Source organism: Chlorocebus sabaeus, chromosome 18 (genome assembly GCF_047675955.1).
Source record: "Chlorocebus sabaeus isolate Y175 chromosome 18, mChlSab1.0.hap1, whole genome shotgun sequence".
Taxonomy (NCBI): Eukaryota; Metazoa; Chordata; class Mammalia; order Primates; family Cercopithecidae; genus Chlorocebus; species Chlorocebus sabaeus.
In genome coordinates this window covers 33,577,727-33,597,477 of record NC_132921.1, presented here as the reverse complement: position 1 = coordinate 33,597,477, position 19,751 = coordinate 33,577,727, and the positions used below count along the sequence as shown (strand labels likewise).

Here is a 19,751-nt window from a genome sequence, read left to right as displayed (position 1 = left end):
GCTGAGACAGGAGAATTGCTTAAACCCGGGAAGTGGAGGCTGCAGTGAGCCGAGATTGCACCACTGCACTCCAGCCTGGGTGACAGAGCAAGAGTCCGTCTCAAAAAAAAAAAAAAAGTATAAAATCCTGAACTGTCAACTCTGTATAAAGAAAACATATATTCACAATGTCAGGTTCAAATTAAAAAAAGAAAGAAAGAAAAGCTCTGTCAGTATATGGACAGAATCACTGACAGATTACCACAGAGATGGCTCTTTCAGTGAGATAACTATCTTGATAATGTGGCCTATGGTTGAAAAAGTGTCTTTTTCCCACTATCCTTACATTACGATACCTAGGATGCACAACAAAAAAATCTTGCGTCCCAAGCTTGGACAAAGGTGGGGGGTGCAGGGATACTCTGAGATTTTGGCCCCAAAATAAATACAGCATATCTCTAAAGTGCATCAATTCACTTAATGGTATATAATGAAAAATAATTTTATATTAAAATAAAAATGATATTGTAACAGGATAGATAAATATGTTACAGGAAAGGGGTCCCAATCCAGACCCCAAGAGAGGGTTCTTGGATCTCATGCATGAAAGAATTCAGGGCGAGTTCGCAGTGCAAAGTGAAAGCAAGTTTATTAAGAAAGTATAGGAAAAAAAGAACGGCGACTCCAGAGACAGAGCAGTCCCGAGGGCTGCCGGTTGCCCATTTTTATGGTTATTTCTTGATATGCTAAACAAGGGGTAGATGATTCATGCCTCCCCTTTTTAGACCATATAGGGTAACTTCTTGGCATTGCCATGGCATTTGTAAACTGTCATGGCGCTGGTGGGAGTGTAGCAGTGAGGACCACCAGAGGTCACTCTCATGGCCATTTTGGTTTTGGTGGGTTTTGGCCATCTCCTTCACTGCAACCTGTTCTATCAGCAAAGTCTTTATGACTGGTATTTTGTGCCAACCTCCTATCTCATTCTGTGACTTAGAATGTCTTAACTGTCTGGGAATATAGCCCAGTAGGTTTCAGCTTAATTTTACCTAGCTCCTATTCAAGATGGAGTTGTTCTGGTTCCCATGCCTCTGACAATATCATGTTAAATAAAGTATAAAATATGCATATTTTGTAGTACATAATACAAAACAAAGTGCTGGATTTGCAGGTATTGAGTGGGCTATGCTCTTGGGCCCTGTGAGGATAAACATTCACTCCATTCTTGCTGCTAGCACTTCGTGGGAAGGTTTGCAACTTGCCAAGCAGAACTATGTTTTTGGTACTGCTGGCATCACAATCACGAAGGCCAGCATTAACAAAACTAACACATGCAAGACACAATTCTAATTAAAAGCTCTTACTTTAGACATCAGTATATATTTAACAAATATAGAAGGCTAATTATCAACATAGTAAATTAAACATATTCCTCTCTTGAAACTCAAACTCGATGTATGAAGCACAAGCTCTGAAAATCACTGCTGAATGATAAACGATAACTGTGAAAGATGATGGAGTGTTGGGGATAGTTACATTAAATTAATTCAATTCTATATAATTCTTGTAAACATTCCCTCCTAGAAAAAAACAAAGTATATAACATTCAAAATGCCAAAATTCTGCAGAATCTCTCACACACCAACTTAATTAACTTTCTCAAATCCTTGATTAAGTCTATACTATAACATACAGTTATATGGTAGTCAGAGAACATAATGATCAATCCCAAAAGAAGATCAAGACCAGCAAAAAATCTAACTATATTCAGAAACAACTTAGAAAGTTTTGACTTATGTTCCTTTCCTACTTAGTGACTGAGAAAGAGACAGAAAATGTATTTTGCCTGTGAAAGTTTAGGGGGAAGAAGGAGAAATACCTGTTTTTCCAGTACCACTAATCAAATGTGGAGTCAAAGGGACTTTATTATTGAAATAAACTTTGGTGAAGTGACAAATGCTCAATCTCTAAAAATATTAGGACAGTTTAGTTTGCTTCCTGTGCCTCAGCTCCCTTTTCCAAGGTAGCTTAATGAAAGGTAGCTTCAATAAAATTTGGCTGCCCAGGCCAGGCGCAGCGGAGCACACCTGTAATCCCAGCACTGTGGGAGGCCAAGGTGGGCAGATCACGTGAGGTCAGGAGTTCAAGACCAGCCTGGCCAATATGGTGAAACCCTGTCTCTACTAAAAATACAAAAGCAACCGGGTATGGTGGCACATGCCTCTAATCCCAGATACTTGGGAGGTTGAGGTAGGAAAATCACCTGAATCTGGAAGGCAGAGGTTGCAGTGAGCCGAGATCGTTCCATTGCACCCTAGCCTGGGCAACAAGAGCGAAACTCTGTCTCCAAAAAAAAAAAAAAAAAAAAAAAAAAAAAGCTGCCTATCTTTTTTAGAGCAGAATCTCAAAAGTTCAGCAGGAATTACTTCAGAGTAGAAAGCACAGAATCCAAGAAAGGAATGTCTGATCTACAATGAAACTGGAGAGTTGTTTCCCCTGAGAAGACAAGGTAAACATTTTTATCCAAGGGAAATACTCATGGGGCAGCCCCTAAACACATGGGGCTCTCACAGTTACAAAACGGGAAAGGGGAAAGGACACACACACACACACACACACACACACACACACACTACACCTGCCTTGGACTTTAAAAGAAAAAAAAATACATATATATATGTGTGTGTGTCTATATATATATACATACACAAACATATTCATTGCCATTTTATTCACCCTTTATAGAAATGTATTCTTTACTTAATAAATTAATATGGTATAGTATCTGAAATTTAACATTTTTTTAACAGCATCAAAGATAATTTCAGTACCTATCCCCTTCCCCCCATCCCCCAAAGTTAATGAGGTAGTAATTCATACTAACTCAAAACTGGGCAAAACAATATATGACTTTTCATGAAATGGTCTTCTGGGACAGAAGAGAAAATAAAAGATGACAGCAAATAAAACTGCTAAAATTGATATGCTTGCTTTATTCAAGAATAATAAAGTTATCCACATTTTAGCCATGAAATGTAGAACCGTAATTGTGATACTGTGATGGTTAATATCGAGTGTCAACTTGATCGGATTGAAGGATGCAAAGTACTGTTCCTGGGTGTGTCTGTGAGGGTGTTGCCAAAGGAGATTAACATTTGAGTCAGTGGGCTGGGGAAGGCAGACCCCCCCTCAGTCTGGGTGGGCACCATCTAATCAGTTGCCAGCATGAATAGAATAAAGCAGGCAGAAGAAGGTGGAAGGAGCAGACTTGCTGAGTCTACTGGCCTTCATCTTTCGCCCATGCTGAATGCTTCTTGCCCTCAAACACTGGACTCCAGGTTCTTCAGTTTTTGGATGCTTGGACTTACACCAGTGGTTTGCCAGGGACTCTTGGGCCTTCAGTCACAGACTGAAGGCTACACTGTCAGCCCTACTTTTGAGGTTTTGGGACTCAGACTGGCTTCCTTGCTCCTCAGCTTGCACAGGGCCTATTATGGGACTTCACCTTGTGATCATGTGAGTCAATACTCCTTAATAAACTCCCCTTCATATATACATCTATGCTATTAGTTCTGTCCCTCTAGTGAACCCTAATACAATAACTTTCAAAGAAAAGTGGAACATATGATTTTGCTTCCCTGCAACCAGCCAACAATGTCATCTGTTGGAAAGAAACTTTAGAACACTTACGAAACAAACTTAATTGTGATATTTTAAATTCAGCACGCTCTCAAGGATGAAATTTGAATTTAAATACACTCAACCTGTATTTGTCCAGTATCAGTAGACGGAAAAAAAAATGTTTCCACATAAACAGAAAACAAAAGATTGCTGATATCTTGTTCAAGCACAAACGAGAGTTTGCTCATCTATCTGCATATTTGGGGACAGGGCATATGTAAACTGCAGCAAATTCCATTCAGTCTACAAACTTCTAACCAAAGAAAATGAAGAGCTCTTGCCTGCTAAATGTTCTGCATGCCCTGCACACAGCATTGCTATGAGGCAGTGGTTTCCTGCCCTGTAATGTTTGCCACCTTTCAGTTTCCTCAAAACCTGCAGAACTTACTGAGATTTGGACCTTACAGAAATGAAAGGCAATAGCCTCCTTGGACATGAACCTGCCAAATGGCTATCAAGTCACAGAAAAGATGTTAAAATGTTAGAAGATGGTAAAATCGTATTTTCAAAGTGTGAGTCAAGAAGAATGTCCTTCTCTAATTTGGAAATACACTGAGGAAAAGATTGCAGTAAAACAGAAATTCATATTCTATTTCTCCAAAACCGTTTCCTGATCTCAAAAGAGGCCATAAGGAGCCTAAAGAAGGATGAAATGACTGTCCTAAGTTGCTCGATAGTATGTGTAGAAAATTCCTCTGCCATCAGGTAATGGGGTTTCAGAGGGAGAAGAGATAAATACACACGGTCACTCTGCTAATTGAGTTGAAAGTATTGTAAACTATTGTTTTCTTGTATCATGTCATTTCATTTGCTCAAAATGTAACATAATACCTTAATATATTTAAATGATATAACCAGAATTTCCATAAGATTTTTGCCATCTAAAAATAGTTTTAAGAAATGCTTGAATGCACAAAAGGTTAACTTTTCACAGAATCTTTTCTACTTCCCCATAATATTGTTTTTAAAAATTCTATGTCGGGCACGGTGGCTCACGCCTGTAATCCCAGCACTTTGGAAGGCCAAGGGGGGGTGGATCACTGGAGGTCAGGAGTTCAAGACCAGCCTGGACAATATGGTGAGACCCCATCTCTACTAAAAATACAAAAATTAGCTGGGCATGGTGGAATGTGCCTGTAGTCCCAGCTACTCAGGAGGCTGAGACAGGAAAATTGCTTGAACTCAGGAACAGAGGTTGCAGTGAGCCAAGATCGTACCACTGCATTCCAGCCTGGGCAACCGAGCGAGATTCCATCTCAAAAAAAATAAAAATAAAAATAAAAATAAAAATTCTATAACAGAATTTAAGAAATATTCCCCATAGACATGGATATACTGAAAAATCAGTACATTGTGAAGTTGACCTAGATGAATAGTAACTCTTTTATACGTTTGTTTCCCTTTGTCAATATTTGACTTTGACATTTAAAAACAGGAATTTAGCAACCACAGTTGAAACCACAGTGAAAAATTACTCTTGGTTTTTGAAAGTTAAGTGTGATTATGTATATACACGAAATCCACATAGCACACAGACCTCCATGAAAAGTATACACATCACAAAGTTCTCTCCCAATACCTGTCCCCACAAGAGATGGTAACATATGACCTTGAATCACACAGGTGATGCTGTCAGCCTGATGAGGGTAGAGATCTATTTTGAAAACAGAACTCAGAAAACTACGGGGCAACACTGCCTTGCCCTCAGAAAGGAAAGATAGTGTGAAGCGTAACCTTTCCCTATATCTTCAGAAAAAGATGACACATTTTGGCATCATAAAACTGTCCTTGAAAATGTTACTTCTGATAAAGTGTTGTAGTCTCAAAGACACTCAGACCCAGAAGCTATTGCTGCACTCTATGAAAGTAACCTTTAACATAAAATCCGACTAGTTGGCTCCCTTAATAATACATTGACTTGGCAATGATATTTAAAACTGACACCTCTGTTTTCTGAAAGAAGTAAATCTTGTGTGAGTTTTATTTTTATGTTACTTTCTTCTTCATCCACATGCATGAAAGTCAAAATAAATGAAAGTTTCAACCCCATCAGCTTTCTTATTTAAAAGGAAAAAAAAATTCTGAGTCTTGGCTCATTTAAATTAATACAGAAAAAGAAAAAATGACAGTATAAGTTCATTTTAAAATGAAAATTATAAGGATAACTGGAATTTTCAAAATTATACTTTTATTCCTGAAATTTTATCCTTATAATGTTACACATGCTGTATCCAGAACATCTTCAAAAACAATACTTACTGTAATTGCCAGGAGATTTTTCTTCATAAGTAAAATGAAGTTGTAATTCCTCTTCCGACATCTGACAGATGAACACTTTCAGCAAACAGCAAATAATAAACAAAGCATTGTGTGTCTGCCAAATGAAGATGTGGCTAGAAAGACCAAAATCATACAAGAATCAATATTTAAACATTAGCATCACGGTTTATTTCTAGTTCATTATTTCTTCCTGATCTGTCAACCATTTTGTCCATCCTAATTGGTAATATTAGGACAATGTCCATATATTTTAATGGCTCATGATTTATTACATTGTACCAGCGATATTATGTTTTACTTCATAGTTCATTCCACATATTTTACATAGTGAATCTACTTAATAAAAATCTTTACTGATGACTGTAGGAACAACTGTTCTTTGTTCTTAACAGGTATACCACATACAGGCAATTAAAAGAGAAGAAGGCTACAAAAAAAATTTAAAAAATTGTGGTAACATAAAAAGAATATATGCAAATATGTAACCAAAATTTTCAATGAGGCACTGCCTGCAGCACAGTAAAATACTTTTTATTTGTATTAATGACCATGAACTCCCAAGAAAAACTTCATTGGATTCAATGTAATTTGTTTATAAGCAAGACAATGCAAAATCTTTTAATCTTTTCAGAGACTGACACCCAAACATGGTTTTGAAAAATGCTTCAGTGCATAAAAAGTTAACCTTTCATTGATGTAAAGAATATGACGGAAATAACGGCAACAGATGTAGAATGAAATAAAACTCAGACTAAGTCATCATTTAAACTAGATAGCAGCAGCAGTGATAATGGGGGGGATTACCTTCTTAATGATAATTACATCATTACTCATCTTCTTAAAGCATATAAAGATTGTCTAAAAACCTGAAATCAAATTCCAAAATCTATAATCTCACCCCAGTGACTTAAGACACTAACCTAATAACTCTTTTACCTTTTTTCCTTAATAATAATAATTCCTTCACAGAGATTTTCAAAAGACCACAGTCCATTTCCACCAATGAATGAAAACTAAAATTCACATTGTTAAATATAAAGCAAACATGGTTTAATTAGCCAGCTTACTTCTGACATTCTGCTGAGAGTTTTAGTTCTTTGGTTCTAGAAAGGAAGACCTTAATCAGTGCACCAAGATTTCCTGTTCGAGGATTGTTTTCAACTGCAAGAGAAGAAAAGGTTTTAAAAAGTTAAATTTAAGAACTAAAATCAAAGTGAGCTTATCATAACACTTATAAAACCAAATGCCATATTGAAATTGCTCAGTGACCAACCTTACTGTTAATTTCACACCTAATTACAGAAATAAGCAATGAGAGAAACTGCTGCTCTTGGTCTTAATTCTGAACATCAAAAACTGATCTGCAAAATGAAAATGATAGAAACAGTACAAGTAGCCATCTTATCTCAGAATCCAAAATCATAAAGGAAAAAATAATAGTTAACAGACATAGTCAAGTTACACACTAAATCTTTCTCTAGAAAAGATTTTTAAAAACTCAAAAATTGATCATATGTCCCCAGTATATAGAATAAACTATAAAAGTTTATTAAATCTAAAACACCGTCCAGATCACAAATCATTTGAATGAAAAATTAAGAAAATATATCAACAAAGCGGTGTGGCTAGAGGGGGAGCTATTTGACCAGCCAAAACTTTAAAGAATTTGTTTTTAACTTTAAATGATGGGCACTTCAGCAACTGTATCAGTAATCAGATTTAGTTTCTAGATCCAGGTCTATAATTAACTGAATACTGAACCTCAGACAAATCACTTTACTTCTCCAACCTCAGTTTTCTCATCTGCAAAAGAAACAACAGCTAACATATGATGAACAACATAGAGTAGGTGCTTTACATGCATTAACTCATTTAATCTTCACACCAACCCTCCAGGAAAAGCACTAGTATTGCTTCCATTTCACAGATCCTCACCTGGAGGTTGCTACTTGCTCAAGGAAACATCCTTATCAACTGGCTCAAATCTTTGACTTTAAACTGCTAGGTGAAGCAACCTCTATAATCAAGAAATTGGACTTAACGAAACTATAAAGCTCTACTAGGCTGCACAGCAAGTCACAGAAGCATGGAAGCTAAGAATTCATCAGAAGGGAGAGATTATTCTTTCATTTGACTGATGAAGAGACAGGCTCAGAAAGGCTAAGCTCTGGGCTTAAAGTCAACAATATGTTAGTAGCAAACACAGTCTTCTTCCTTGACCAGTGGTTTTCAAAATGTGAGATTCCAGAGTCCTGGATAATTGTTTCTCTTCTGAAGTGTATTTTTAACTAGTTTGAAAACTGGAAATGCAAACACTCAAACACACTGGCTTGAGGAGCCAGGAAAGTTCATTCTTATGAAGATCTGGGAATATATTTGAACTTCTTTTTTTCAAATGTAGAAACAGGGTCTTGATCTACCACCCAGGTCGGACAGCAGTGGTGCAATCATAGCTCTCTGCAACCTTGAGCTCCTGGGTTCAAGTGATCCTTCTGCCTCAGCCTCCCAAGTAGTTAGTGCTACAGGCATGCACCACCATGCTCAGCTAATTGTATTTTTTGTAGAGATGGGATGGCCCTATGTTGCCCAGGCTGGCATATTTGAACTTATTGAAATGTGTCAAGATTTGAAAAAATGAAGCTTTCCAGAATATTTTTTAAAATTCAGGCCCATACATATATATTTTAAAATATTATACATGGGAGTAAGTACAGCATTACAGCATACCTGCATTGTGCTTAATAACTGCCAGGCTCACTCCCTGCTGCATATGTATTCTTGTCATGACTTGAGAGTCAATCCAAGTAATTGCCTAACTTTCTAACTATGATAAAATGACAAGCACTTTGCTATTCCAAGTGTGGTTCATGGACTGGCCACAACAGCATTATCTGAGAGCTTGGTGGAAGTTCAGAAGCTCAGGTCCACCATACTCCTAACTGAAGTTGACAGTACTTCTCAAAGTTTAATGTGTATTTAAATCACAAGGCATTCTTATTAAAATGCAAATGGACTCCACATGTGAAATGTGCACTGAGATTCTGCATCTCTACCGCTCCCAGGTGACATCCACTGCTGCTGCTGCTAGCTGAAGAATACCACTGTGAGTAGCAAGGTGCAACATTTGTTGTCAATCAGCAGTTTTTGTCCAGCCTTCACAATCAATAATAGATATGTGGGGGTGACATTCAGCCGGCCGTTCCGGGCGACAGACTTTGCATTCCAGAACCATGGCCCAATTTGTCCGTAACCTTGTTGAGAAGACCCCAGCTCTGGTGAATGCTGCTGTGACTTACTCGAAGCCTTGATTGGCCACATTTTGGTACTACGCCAAGGTTGAGCTGGTTCCTCCCACCCCTGCTGAGATCCCTAGAGCTATTCAGAGCCTGAAAAAAATAGTCAATAGTGCTCAGACTGGTAGCTTCAAACAGCTCACAGTTAAGGAAGCTGTGCTGAATGGTTTGGTGGCCACTGAGGTGTTGATGTGGTTTTATGTTGGAGAGATCATAGGCAAGCGTGGCATCATTGGCTATGATGTTTGAAGACCAATCTTTAACATCTGGTTATATTTGATTTATTATTTGAGTGTTGTTGGACCATGTGTGATCAGACTGCTATCTGAATAAAATAAGATTTATCAAAAAAAAAAAAAAAAGAATAGATATGTGATAAGATAGTAGATAATGTTAAGAGTTTCACTTTGAAACAAAAATGTCCTATTCCTCTTTCAAGTTTTAGTGTTAATGAAAAAATACCCAGAGACCTCAGGATAAACTTTTTAAGAAAAAACAAATAAACAAACAAACAAAACAGTTAAGGTTTGCAAGTGCATCTCTATGGGACATTATCTAGCTATTGTAAATCCAAACAAAATGCTGAAACAAACTAAGCTGAGGGTAACATGACTACAATCATCACTCAGAATCCCAACTTTGAAATCTTTGTTCATTCAACAGCCCCCTTTATTACTGAATGGCCTTGTAATTGTTGAATGTATAAATGATTAGCTATTTAAAAAAACAAAACATTGTGTTTTTGGAAAGAGTAACCAGACTACTTGATTGATATAATTAAAGCTTTGTGTACCTTCTTCATTCATTCATTCAATCAGCATGTATTTATTGAGCTACTCATATGTGCCCACACTGTTTCAGATACTAAGGAAATATTTGTAAAGAGAACTCCCTGTCTTCGTGGAGCTTACCTACCAAGACAGTTAAAAAGTTTCCATGATACTCTTTTGGATAAGATGAAGATTAGGGTAGTAAGTTAATAAAATTAAATACACTCAATGATTTTAAACAATACTCCATGGTAGATTCAAGATTCCAAAATATCTCAATGGTAGAAGAAAAGAAATTTTACATGATCACAGTTAATTGGTGCAAATAAAATGCTATGTTGAAGCTGAATGAGCTTCGGGAACCAGAGTAACAACACAGGAGGTCCAACCGGAAAGCAGAAAAGTGTAATGGGACTAGATTACAGAATCTGACAAAGTTCAAATCTCAGTTCCACCACTGACCAGCTGTAGAACACTTGGCAACTTACCAAACTGGCCCCTGCCTCAGTTTCCTCATCTGTAAAATTAAGATAACAACAGTGCTTGATAAAGAGCTAACTTACCTGATGCTAGAGCTTGAACTTGTAGCAGTCTGTTAACTAGCGATGCTCGTGTAAAGAAGGGAATGCCCCCATCTCTACAAGAATTCAAGCAAAGTTTGGGTAACACTCAGATAAGGGTATTGTAGACAGGATTTCTGTTTGAGATGAGAGATTAAATTTGCTTCTAGCCCCTGAAACAAACTTTTCTAAGATCTCACCGAAAGACTCATGAGCTCTAAAATCCAACAACCAATGTAGAGAAAATACAGAGGAGAGAGGACAAGATGACCCCACACAAGGATACAACGAACAAAATCTACATTGTGGGAAACTCCACCACTCAGTTTCTTCAATAAATACACTGAGAGAGGGAAAAGAAGAAAAAGACAGATGAAAAGGGAAACTTGCTATGAAAAGAAATATAAAGACATAACCAAAAATAATGTGTGAACTTATTCGGCCCCCAGTTCAAACAAAATGAGACAATTACAAATTTGAACACTGAATATTTTGTGATATTAAAAGTTGTTTTTTTCATAAGATCGTGGTACTTTTTTTTTTAAGAATCCTTATTTAGAGATACATATTCGGCTTGGACAACACAGCAGCATATGGTGGAGGGAGAGGTAGAAAGACACTAATGCAGATGATCAACCTGGGAACTTCAGAATTCCCTCATACCTCAAAGCCAAGAAGTGAGGGTAATGAAGGTCCCATTTAAACTAAGAAGACTTGGACAAATAAAACCTTCTCAGGCTCTATAAATTAGTTTGGGAAATCAATTTGCTCTCAAACTAAAATAACAGCAGATTCAACAAGCATCTATAGGATCTACACAAGCAACAGAGGAAATAAACACAGCTTCTCTGGGAGCAAACAATGCACCTTCATGGGTTATACCCCATCCCCTTACTCTGCTTTATTTTTCTCAACAGCCACCATTATATAAACTAGATATATTTATTAATTATCTGGCTCCTCAATGAAATAAATAGATCCATGAGGTCAGAGACCTGGGTCAGTGTTTTTTGCAGTCACAGCCCAAGCTTATGGGATAATTCCTGTAATATAGTAGGTGCTCCATAAATATGTTAGTTTAATGGAAACAAGAAAATAACAACAACAGCAACCAGAGGATAAGAAATGAGTTACAGTGAAACCTCAGAAGAAAAGCTAAATCAAAATTGCCAAAAGAATTTTAATACATAGCAATCAACAACAGACAATAGGAAAATTAACCATCTATTTTTAAAAAAAGAACAGAAATCCATTGGGGGAAACACATGTAATGAAAAGAGAGCAAGCCAGGCACAGCAGCACACACCTGCATCCCAGCACTTGGAGAGGCCAAGGTGAGAGGAATGCTTGTGGGCAGAAGTTCAAGACCAGCCTAGGCAACATCACAAAACCCCATCTCTACACAAAATACAAAAATTAGCCAGGTGTGGTTGTGCATGCCTATGGTCCCAGCTACCCAGGAGGCCAGGCAGAGGACTGCTTTGAGCCCAGGAGGTTGAAGCTACAGTAAGCCATGATCACACCACTGCACTCCAGCATGAGCGACAGAGCAAGACCATGTCTCAAAAAAAAAAAAAAAAAAAACGGCTGGGTGCAGTGAGCTACACCTGTAATCCCAGCACTTTGGGAGGTCGAGGCAGGAAGATCACTTGAGGTCAGAAGTTCAAGACTAGCCTGGCCAATATGGTAAAACCCCATCTCTACTAAAAATACAAAAATTAGCCAGGCATGGTGGCGCATGCTTGTAATCCCAATTAACTGGGAGGCTGAGGTAGAGAATGGCTTGAACCCAGGGGGCGAGGGTTGCAGTGAGCCAAGATCATGCCACCGCACTCCAGCCTGGGCGACAGAGCGAGACTCCATCTCAACAACACCAAAAAAAAAAAAAAAAAAAAAAAAAGGAGAGCAGCCTATCTACAAAAGACTAGAAATGATTAAGAAACAAGCTAAAAATGCAATAACAGCTAAAACATACACTACAATAGTAAAAGAGGAGAACTGGCAGTGTACAAAACATTGAAATCAATCATACAAAGGAGGAAATATAAGAAAAGAACAGAGACAAAAAGATACAGAAAGTAAAGAACAGAGATCCAACCTGAACATTACGGGTGATCAAGAGGTAAGGAGAAGAAACTAAAACACAAAATCAGAGCCATAATGAAAAAAAGAAAAAAGAAAAACAAGCTTCTGAACTGAAAAGGATCTTAATACACCAATCAAAACACCTCATCAAATTATAGGAAAAACCATACAGAGAAAAAGCATAATGAGAAATATTTATCACCAAGAGTTAAAGGAAAAAGTCTCATGAACAAAAAGAAAAAAAAAGAAAAAAAGGACAAATGAGGCCACAGAACTTGGAGATATCCCTAGGTTAAAATGCCAAAACAAGAAGTGAGGATACCTGGCTCCTGAAAAAATTGTATTTATATGCCAAAGGGCTAGAGTAAAGAGCAGACTCTTTCAGGAGAGGATGGTACAGCTGCTTCTTTACCCTTTATAAGCTGGCAAATGTTTTTCCTCATCCCTCACCTACAAAGAGTCTGACTATCATACAAAACAACTGACCTGGCTCTCACAGCATTATCCTAGTGGGTAAGAACTAGGACAAAGAAGGACCAATGGACGTCTTATTTACTGTGAAGTATTTAATATGAAATCTGGGCTGGGCGTGGTGGCTCAAGCCTGTAATGCCAGCACTTTGAAGGCCAAGACGGGTGGATCACCTGAGGTCAGGAGTTCAAGACCAGCCTGACTGACATGGTGAAACTTCATCTCTACTAAAAATACAAAATTAGCTGGGTGTGGTGGTGCATGCCTGTAATCCCAGCTACTTGGGAGGCTGAGGGAGGAGAATCGTTTGAACCCAGGAGGTGGAGGTTGTAGTGAGTGGAGATCACACCATTGCACTCCAGCCTGGGCAACAAGAGCAAAACTCTTGACTCAAAAAAAAGAAAAGAAATCTGATCAAGAAAACCTCATGTGTACATTCAGGAAAAAGGTAATAAAGCTAAGCATAAAAAGCCTAACAAAAATAATGGCCAGTGCTTTGGGAGGCTGAGGTGGGATGCATGCTTGGGGCCAGGAGTTCAAGACCAGCCTGGATAAGAGGATGAGACCCTATTCCTTAAAAAAGAAAAAAATAAAAAATAAAAAAAGGCAACATATTTCCCAAAACTGATGAAAACCATTAATCTACACATCTAAGAGATGCAAGCCACCATGCCAGGCTAATTTTTATTTTTATTTTTATTTTTATTTTTGTAGAGACAGGGTCTTGCTATGTTGCCCAGACTGGCATCTAACTCCTGGCCTCAAGCAATCTTCCTGTTGTGGCCTCCCAGAGAGCTGGAATTACAGGTGTGAGCCACCACGCCTGGCCAAAAAACTCCTTTAAAAAGCAAAGAGAACATCTTACAAGCAGCAGGAAAAAATCTCTCAACATTTTCAGGGGAACAACAATACAATTAATGTCAGACTTATCTGAAAAAATAGAGACCAGAAGACAGTAGAATAATATGTTCAAAGTGCTGAAAGAGAAAAAAATGTTAACCAAGAATTCTATACCTAGAAAAACTACCCTTTGAAAATGAAGGAATCAGGAGAGAAAGAAACAACTTTACACTGAAGAAACTTGATAAATAGTACCTCAGCCAAGTGATCAATGTCAACACCATCAGTGATAAGTCATATTAACAGCATGTCCCCTTGATACAGTGTGTTCAGAACAGCACTTCATCTCCATGGTCTTCCTTCCACAAACCTATAACCCCAGTTTAAGTATGAGAAAGTCATCAGACAACTCAAATTGAGGAACATTTGGGAAAATACCCTACTAATACTCCCCAAAATCATCAAAAGGCATCAAAAATGTGGAAAATTTGAGAGACTGTTGCAGACCAGAGAAATACATGACGATTAGATGTCATGTGGCACCCTAGGTGGGATCCTGGAACAGTGAAGGCACATTAGGAGAAAGCAAGTGAAAGACTGAAGTGTGCAGTTTAGTTAATAGAATTAACATAACCTCATTTTATCATGCTTTGCTTTATTGTGCTTCAAAGATACTGCATTTTTTACAAATTGAAGGTTTGTGGCAACCTTGCAGTGAGCAAGTCTATCAGCGCCATTTTTCCAACAACATATGCTCACTTCATGTCTCTGCATCACACTTTGGTAGTTCTTGCAAAATGTCTTCATATTTATTTACTTACTTTTTTCTTTTTTTTTTTGAAACGGGTCTTTAGTCACCTATGGGGCTGAATGCAGTAGTGTGATCACAGCTCACTGCAGCCTCAACCTCCCAGGCTCAAGAGATCTTCCCATCTCAGCCTCCTGAGTAGCTACTCAGGAGTCACCATGTCTGGCTAATTTTCTTTTAGTATTTTGTAGAGACAGGGTCTTGCTATGTTGCCCAGACTGGTCTCAAATTCCTGGACTCAAGAAATCCTCCCGCCTTGGCCTCCCAAAGTGCCAGGATTACAGGCCACCATGCCCAGCCAATTCTTGCAATATTTCAAGCATTTTATTGTTATATCTGTATAGTGATCTCTAATCAGTGATCTTTTTGTGTGTGTGTGTCAGAGTCTCACTCTGTCACCCAGGCTGGAGTGCAATGCTACGATCTCGGCTCACTGCAACCTCTGCCTTCCGGGTTCAAGCGATTCTCCTGCCTCAGCCTTCTGAGTAGCTGAGATTGCAGGCACCTGCCATCATGCCCAGTCAATTTTTGTATTTTTGTAGAGATGGGGTTTCACCATGTTGGCCAGGCTGGTCTTGAACTCCTGACCTCGGGTGATATGCCCACCTCAGACTCCCAAAGTGCTGGGATTACAGGAGTGAGCCACCGCACCTGGTTGAATCAGTGATCTTGGATGTCATGTTGTCACGAGCAAGATTATGACTCATTAAAGGCTCAGATGATGGGTTAGCATTTTTTTGTGATACAGTTATAAGATTAAGATATGTACATTTAACACATGTTATTGCACATTTGATAGACCATGGTATAATGTAAACATAACATTTATAAGCACGGGGAAACCAAAAAATTCATGCGACTCACTTTATTGCAATGCTGGCTTTATCTCAGTGGTCTGGAACTGACCCACAATATCTCTGGGGTTTATCTGTACCAATGTTGATTCCTTAGTTGAAACAAATGTACCATACTAAAGTAAGATGTTAAAATAGGGGAAGTAGGTGAAGAGTATACAGGACCACTCTATACTAGCTTTGAAATGTTTCCATAAGTCTACAGCTATTCTAAAATTAAAAGCTTGTTTTAAAAATCTCAGTAGATAGTTTTAACAGCAAATGGGACATATCAGAAGAAAAGATGAGTACCAGGGACAGTAGCTCACACTTGTAATCTCAGCACTTTGTGGGGGCCTAGATGGGAGGATCACTTGAGCCTAGAAGCTCAAGACAACATGGCAAGATCCCACCTCTACAGAAAACTTAAAAATTATCCAGGCATAGTGACATATGCCTGTAGTCCCAGCTACTCAGGAGGCTGAAGTGGAAGGATCTCTTGAGCCCAGGAAGCTGAGGTTGCAGTGAGCAGTGATAGTGCCACTGCACTCTAGCCTGGGAAACAAGCGTGAGACACTGTCTCAGAATAAAAATTTAAAAAAAAAAAAAAAGGAAAAGACTAGAAACTAAAGATGAATTAACAGAAAATATCTCATTGAAGGTCAGAGAGAAAAACAATGTAAACTACAAAAGAAAAAAAGTCCTAACAAGTATATGGAACACAATGGAAACAAAAGCATTGAACACAAGTATAACAAGTGTACCAGGAGGAGAGGAGAGACAGAATAGAACAAAAATTTTATATATAAACAGATAATGGCTAAGAATTTTCCAATACTGATAAAAGACACCAACCCACAGATTTAAGAATCTCTACAAACCTCAGGCAACAAAAAAACAAAGAAAACTTCTCCTCAGCACCTCACTCTAAGGCTACTGAAAATCAAAAGATAAAAAGAAAAACTTAAAAGCAGCCAGAAGTTAAAAATTCCATTATTTTCAAAGAAGCAACAATAAGGTTGACTGCTTTCTTCACAACAAAAACAAGAAAAGCTAAAAAATAACGAAATGACACCTTTAAATTACGGAAAATAAATTAATGTCTATCTAAAATTCTATATCCAGCAAAACATATGCTTCAAAAGCGAAGAAAAAAATAGAACATTTTCAGACCAAAAAAAGAAAAAAGAGAAGGAAAATTGTTGACAGTAGACGAGCACTTAAAAAATTTTTTTTTTCAAAAAGGAAACTAAGCATACTCACAAAGCCCTTAAAGTTGATATGCACTTATACTTATTGATGTGAAGAGGTTCCTGACATGCTGCTGAGTGTAAACAAAATATAAACAATACCATTTATATGAAACTGTCACTAAAGATTTGCAGCGATTACATAGGTACTGCTTAATATGAGATTATTTTTATTTTAGCCGAACCATCATATTTACTGGAATTTGGAGCAATAAATGTATATCTTTTTTTGCTGTTCCCAAAAGTATTTTAAAACATGAACACATTCCTGATACAATGTCAAATGAAAAACACAGATTAAAATGTGTGTGTGTGTGTGTGTGTGTGTGTGTCTGTATGGTGGATGATATATATATAAATTTACATCCATTGCATAAGTAGAAGAAAAAATACAAAAATATCAACAATGCCATGTCAGGGTTTTCAAATTATGAGCAATTACTACCTTGTTTACATTTTAGTATGCTTTCCACATTATATATAATAAGTAAATATTACTTGCTTTTTTTTGCCCCTAGATTTGGAGCCTTGCTCTATTGTCCAGACTGGAGTCCAGTGGCACCACCACAGTTCCCTGCAGCCTCAAATTCCTGGGCTCAATCAATCCTCCTGCCTCAGTCTCCCAAGCAGCTGAGACTACAGGCACGTGCCACCATGCCTAAGTTTTTTCAATTTTTTTGTGTGTAGAGATGGAATCTTATTATGTTGCCCAAGCTGGCCTTGAACTCTGACCTCAAGCAACCCTCCTGCCTCAGCCTCCTAAGTTACCAGTATTATAGGCATCAGCCACCACTCCCAGCTACTTTCGGTTTTCTTAATGTAATTTTTTTCTTTATTTGTTTTCTCATTGCTTTCCTTATTTTGTTACATTTTTCTGTTTTTTCATCTTTTAATTTTTATAAAAACCCAAAGTCACCTTAAAAGTCATTATCACAGTAACTGCACTAATATTGTTACATCAAACTGCTTAATTTTCAGCACTGAATTGCAACATGGCTTTTGAAAGCCAGCTCTATTAAGCAAAAAATTCCCTAAGCTATGGTTGTAAGGCAAGGCAACTACTACAATAACACCTTTTTCATTATCAACATAGTTTGTTTTTAAAAACAAAAATATTTGGGCCCAGGCACAGAGGCTGATGCCTGTAATATCCCAACACTTTGGGGGTCCAAGGTAGGAGGAGGATGGCTTGCAGCCAGGAGCCTAAGACTAGCCTCAGCAACACAGGAGACCCCTATCTCTACAAAAAATAAAATCATTAGGCAGGTGTTGTGCCATGCATCTGTAGCCCCAGCATCTCAGGAGGCTGAGGTGGAAGGATCACTGAAGCCCAGAAGATCAAGGCTGTAGTGAGCCACAATGGCACCAGTGCACTCCAGCCTGGGCAGCAAAGTAAGACTCTTTCTCTTTTAAAAAAAAAAAAAAAAAAAAAAAAAATCATCAAAAACTGTTTTTAGCAAAATAGTTTATATGGGAGTTATCCATACAGCTTGATTTCTTTTTTTTAATTTTTTTTGAGACAGAGTCTTGCTCTGTCTCCCACGCTGGAGTGCAGCAGCACCCTCTCGGCTCACTGCAACCTCTGCCTCCTGGGTTCAAGCAATTCTCTGCCTCAGCCTCCCGAGTAGCTGGATTACAGGCGCCTGCCACCATGCCTGGCTAATTTTTGGATTTTCAGTACAGACGGGGTTTCACCATTTGGCCAAGCTGGTCTTGAACTCCTGACTTCATGATCCACCCACATCAGCCTCCCAAAATGCTGGGATTACAGGCGTGAGCCACCTTGTCTGGCCTATATAGCTTGATTTTAAAACAGAATATTGTTCTCACTTATTATACTCCTATACACTAGGTATTTTACAGACACATTATCTTTAATTTTCAAAGCACCAATGCAATCTAAGTATAACTGCCTGCATTTTAAAAATATATACAATTTCTTCCAATTGCTACGAACTTGAAAGTTAAGCAGTTGAAAAACAAGACCTGAAAAAGGTAACATTTGCTGATATAAATGGTTTGCAATGACTACATGCCACACATTGTACAGAATATTTCATATTACCCAATTTTTCCTTATAAGAATCCTGTAAATAGTTGTCCTTATCCTCAACTTATATGAGGAAATTAAAGCTCAGCTAATAAGTCTCACACCTGAAATTAAAATCATAAAGTGATTCTGGATTCCATGCTCTTTGCCATAATATCAATTTGTTATAGAAACTTTCTAATATAGATTCCTAATAGATTTTAACAAGTAATAATTATTCTGGTGAACATAGTCAATAATAGCAGTTGGTAAATCACATTATTTTCAGTATTTCAAAATTCACAAAAAGAACAAGCTGAAAGACTGTCTATGGCTTAGCAGAGTCCACTGCCACTACTGCAGACACAGTCAAGCATGTGTCATATTGCTATTGACTGAAGGGTATCTTCTAGCAGCATCTGTGAATGCCACGAATAGAAAAAAATACTACTACTGCTATCAAAGAAGAATAATTACTTCATTAATTCAATTCATATACTATCAAAATCTAAAACCAAATTTGAAAACAATGCCCCACACATATACACACACATTTTCCCCACTTACCTAATGACCTGCAGACTGAAATGGTTGCTTCCTCCAAGAGTTTCAACTCAGTACTAGAGAGACAGAAGAATAAAGGTAATTAATGACTATAATACTAAATATGTACACACTAATCAGTTAAAGAAATACATAAAGATAAGTAATTGAGGAAAAATATGGTACACAGTAGTGAACAATAAGATCAGCAAAAAAAAAAAAAGTTAGGCTTCAATTTTCAATATAATTAGGAAATTTACTGTAATTCTAAATATGAGACTCCTAAAGAGAAGAGCTTGGGGCACCCTGCGTTTCAGGCACTGAGGCAG

The 19,751-nt window shown here is 37.8% G+C and overlaps 2 protein-coding genes across 7 annotated transcripts in view; one reads left to right on the top strand and one right to left on the bottom strand.

The window, feature by feature from the left end:
- The window catches only part of DYM (dymeclin), a 398,885-nt gene that overhangs the window by 318,003 nt on the left and 61,131 nt on the right, over positions 1-19,751 (bottom strand). For all 6 annotated transcript variants that reach the window (XM_007974061.3, XM_007974066.3, XM_007974065.3 and 3 more), the window contains exons 3-5: positions 19,447-19,499; positions 7,008-7,101; positions 5,920-6,053 (exon numbers count right to left, since the gene is read on the bottom strand). In XM_007974061.3, coding sequence (XP_007972252.1) covers positions 5,920-6,053; positions 7,008-7,101; positions 19,447-19,499 — 281 coding nt within the window. The remainder of the gene's footprint in view (positions 1-5,919; positions 6,054-7,007; positions 7,102-19,446; positions 19,500-19,751) is intronic.
- Positions 9,156-9,592, top strand: LOC103222442 (ATP synthase subunit g, mitochondrial). Its single transcript, XM_007974060.3, is given in 1 exon segment — positions 9,156-9,592. A coding segment is annotated over 1 exon segment (312 nt). The 5' UTR covers positions 9,156-9,170; the 3' UTR covers positions 9,483-9,592.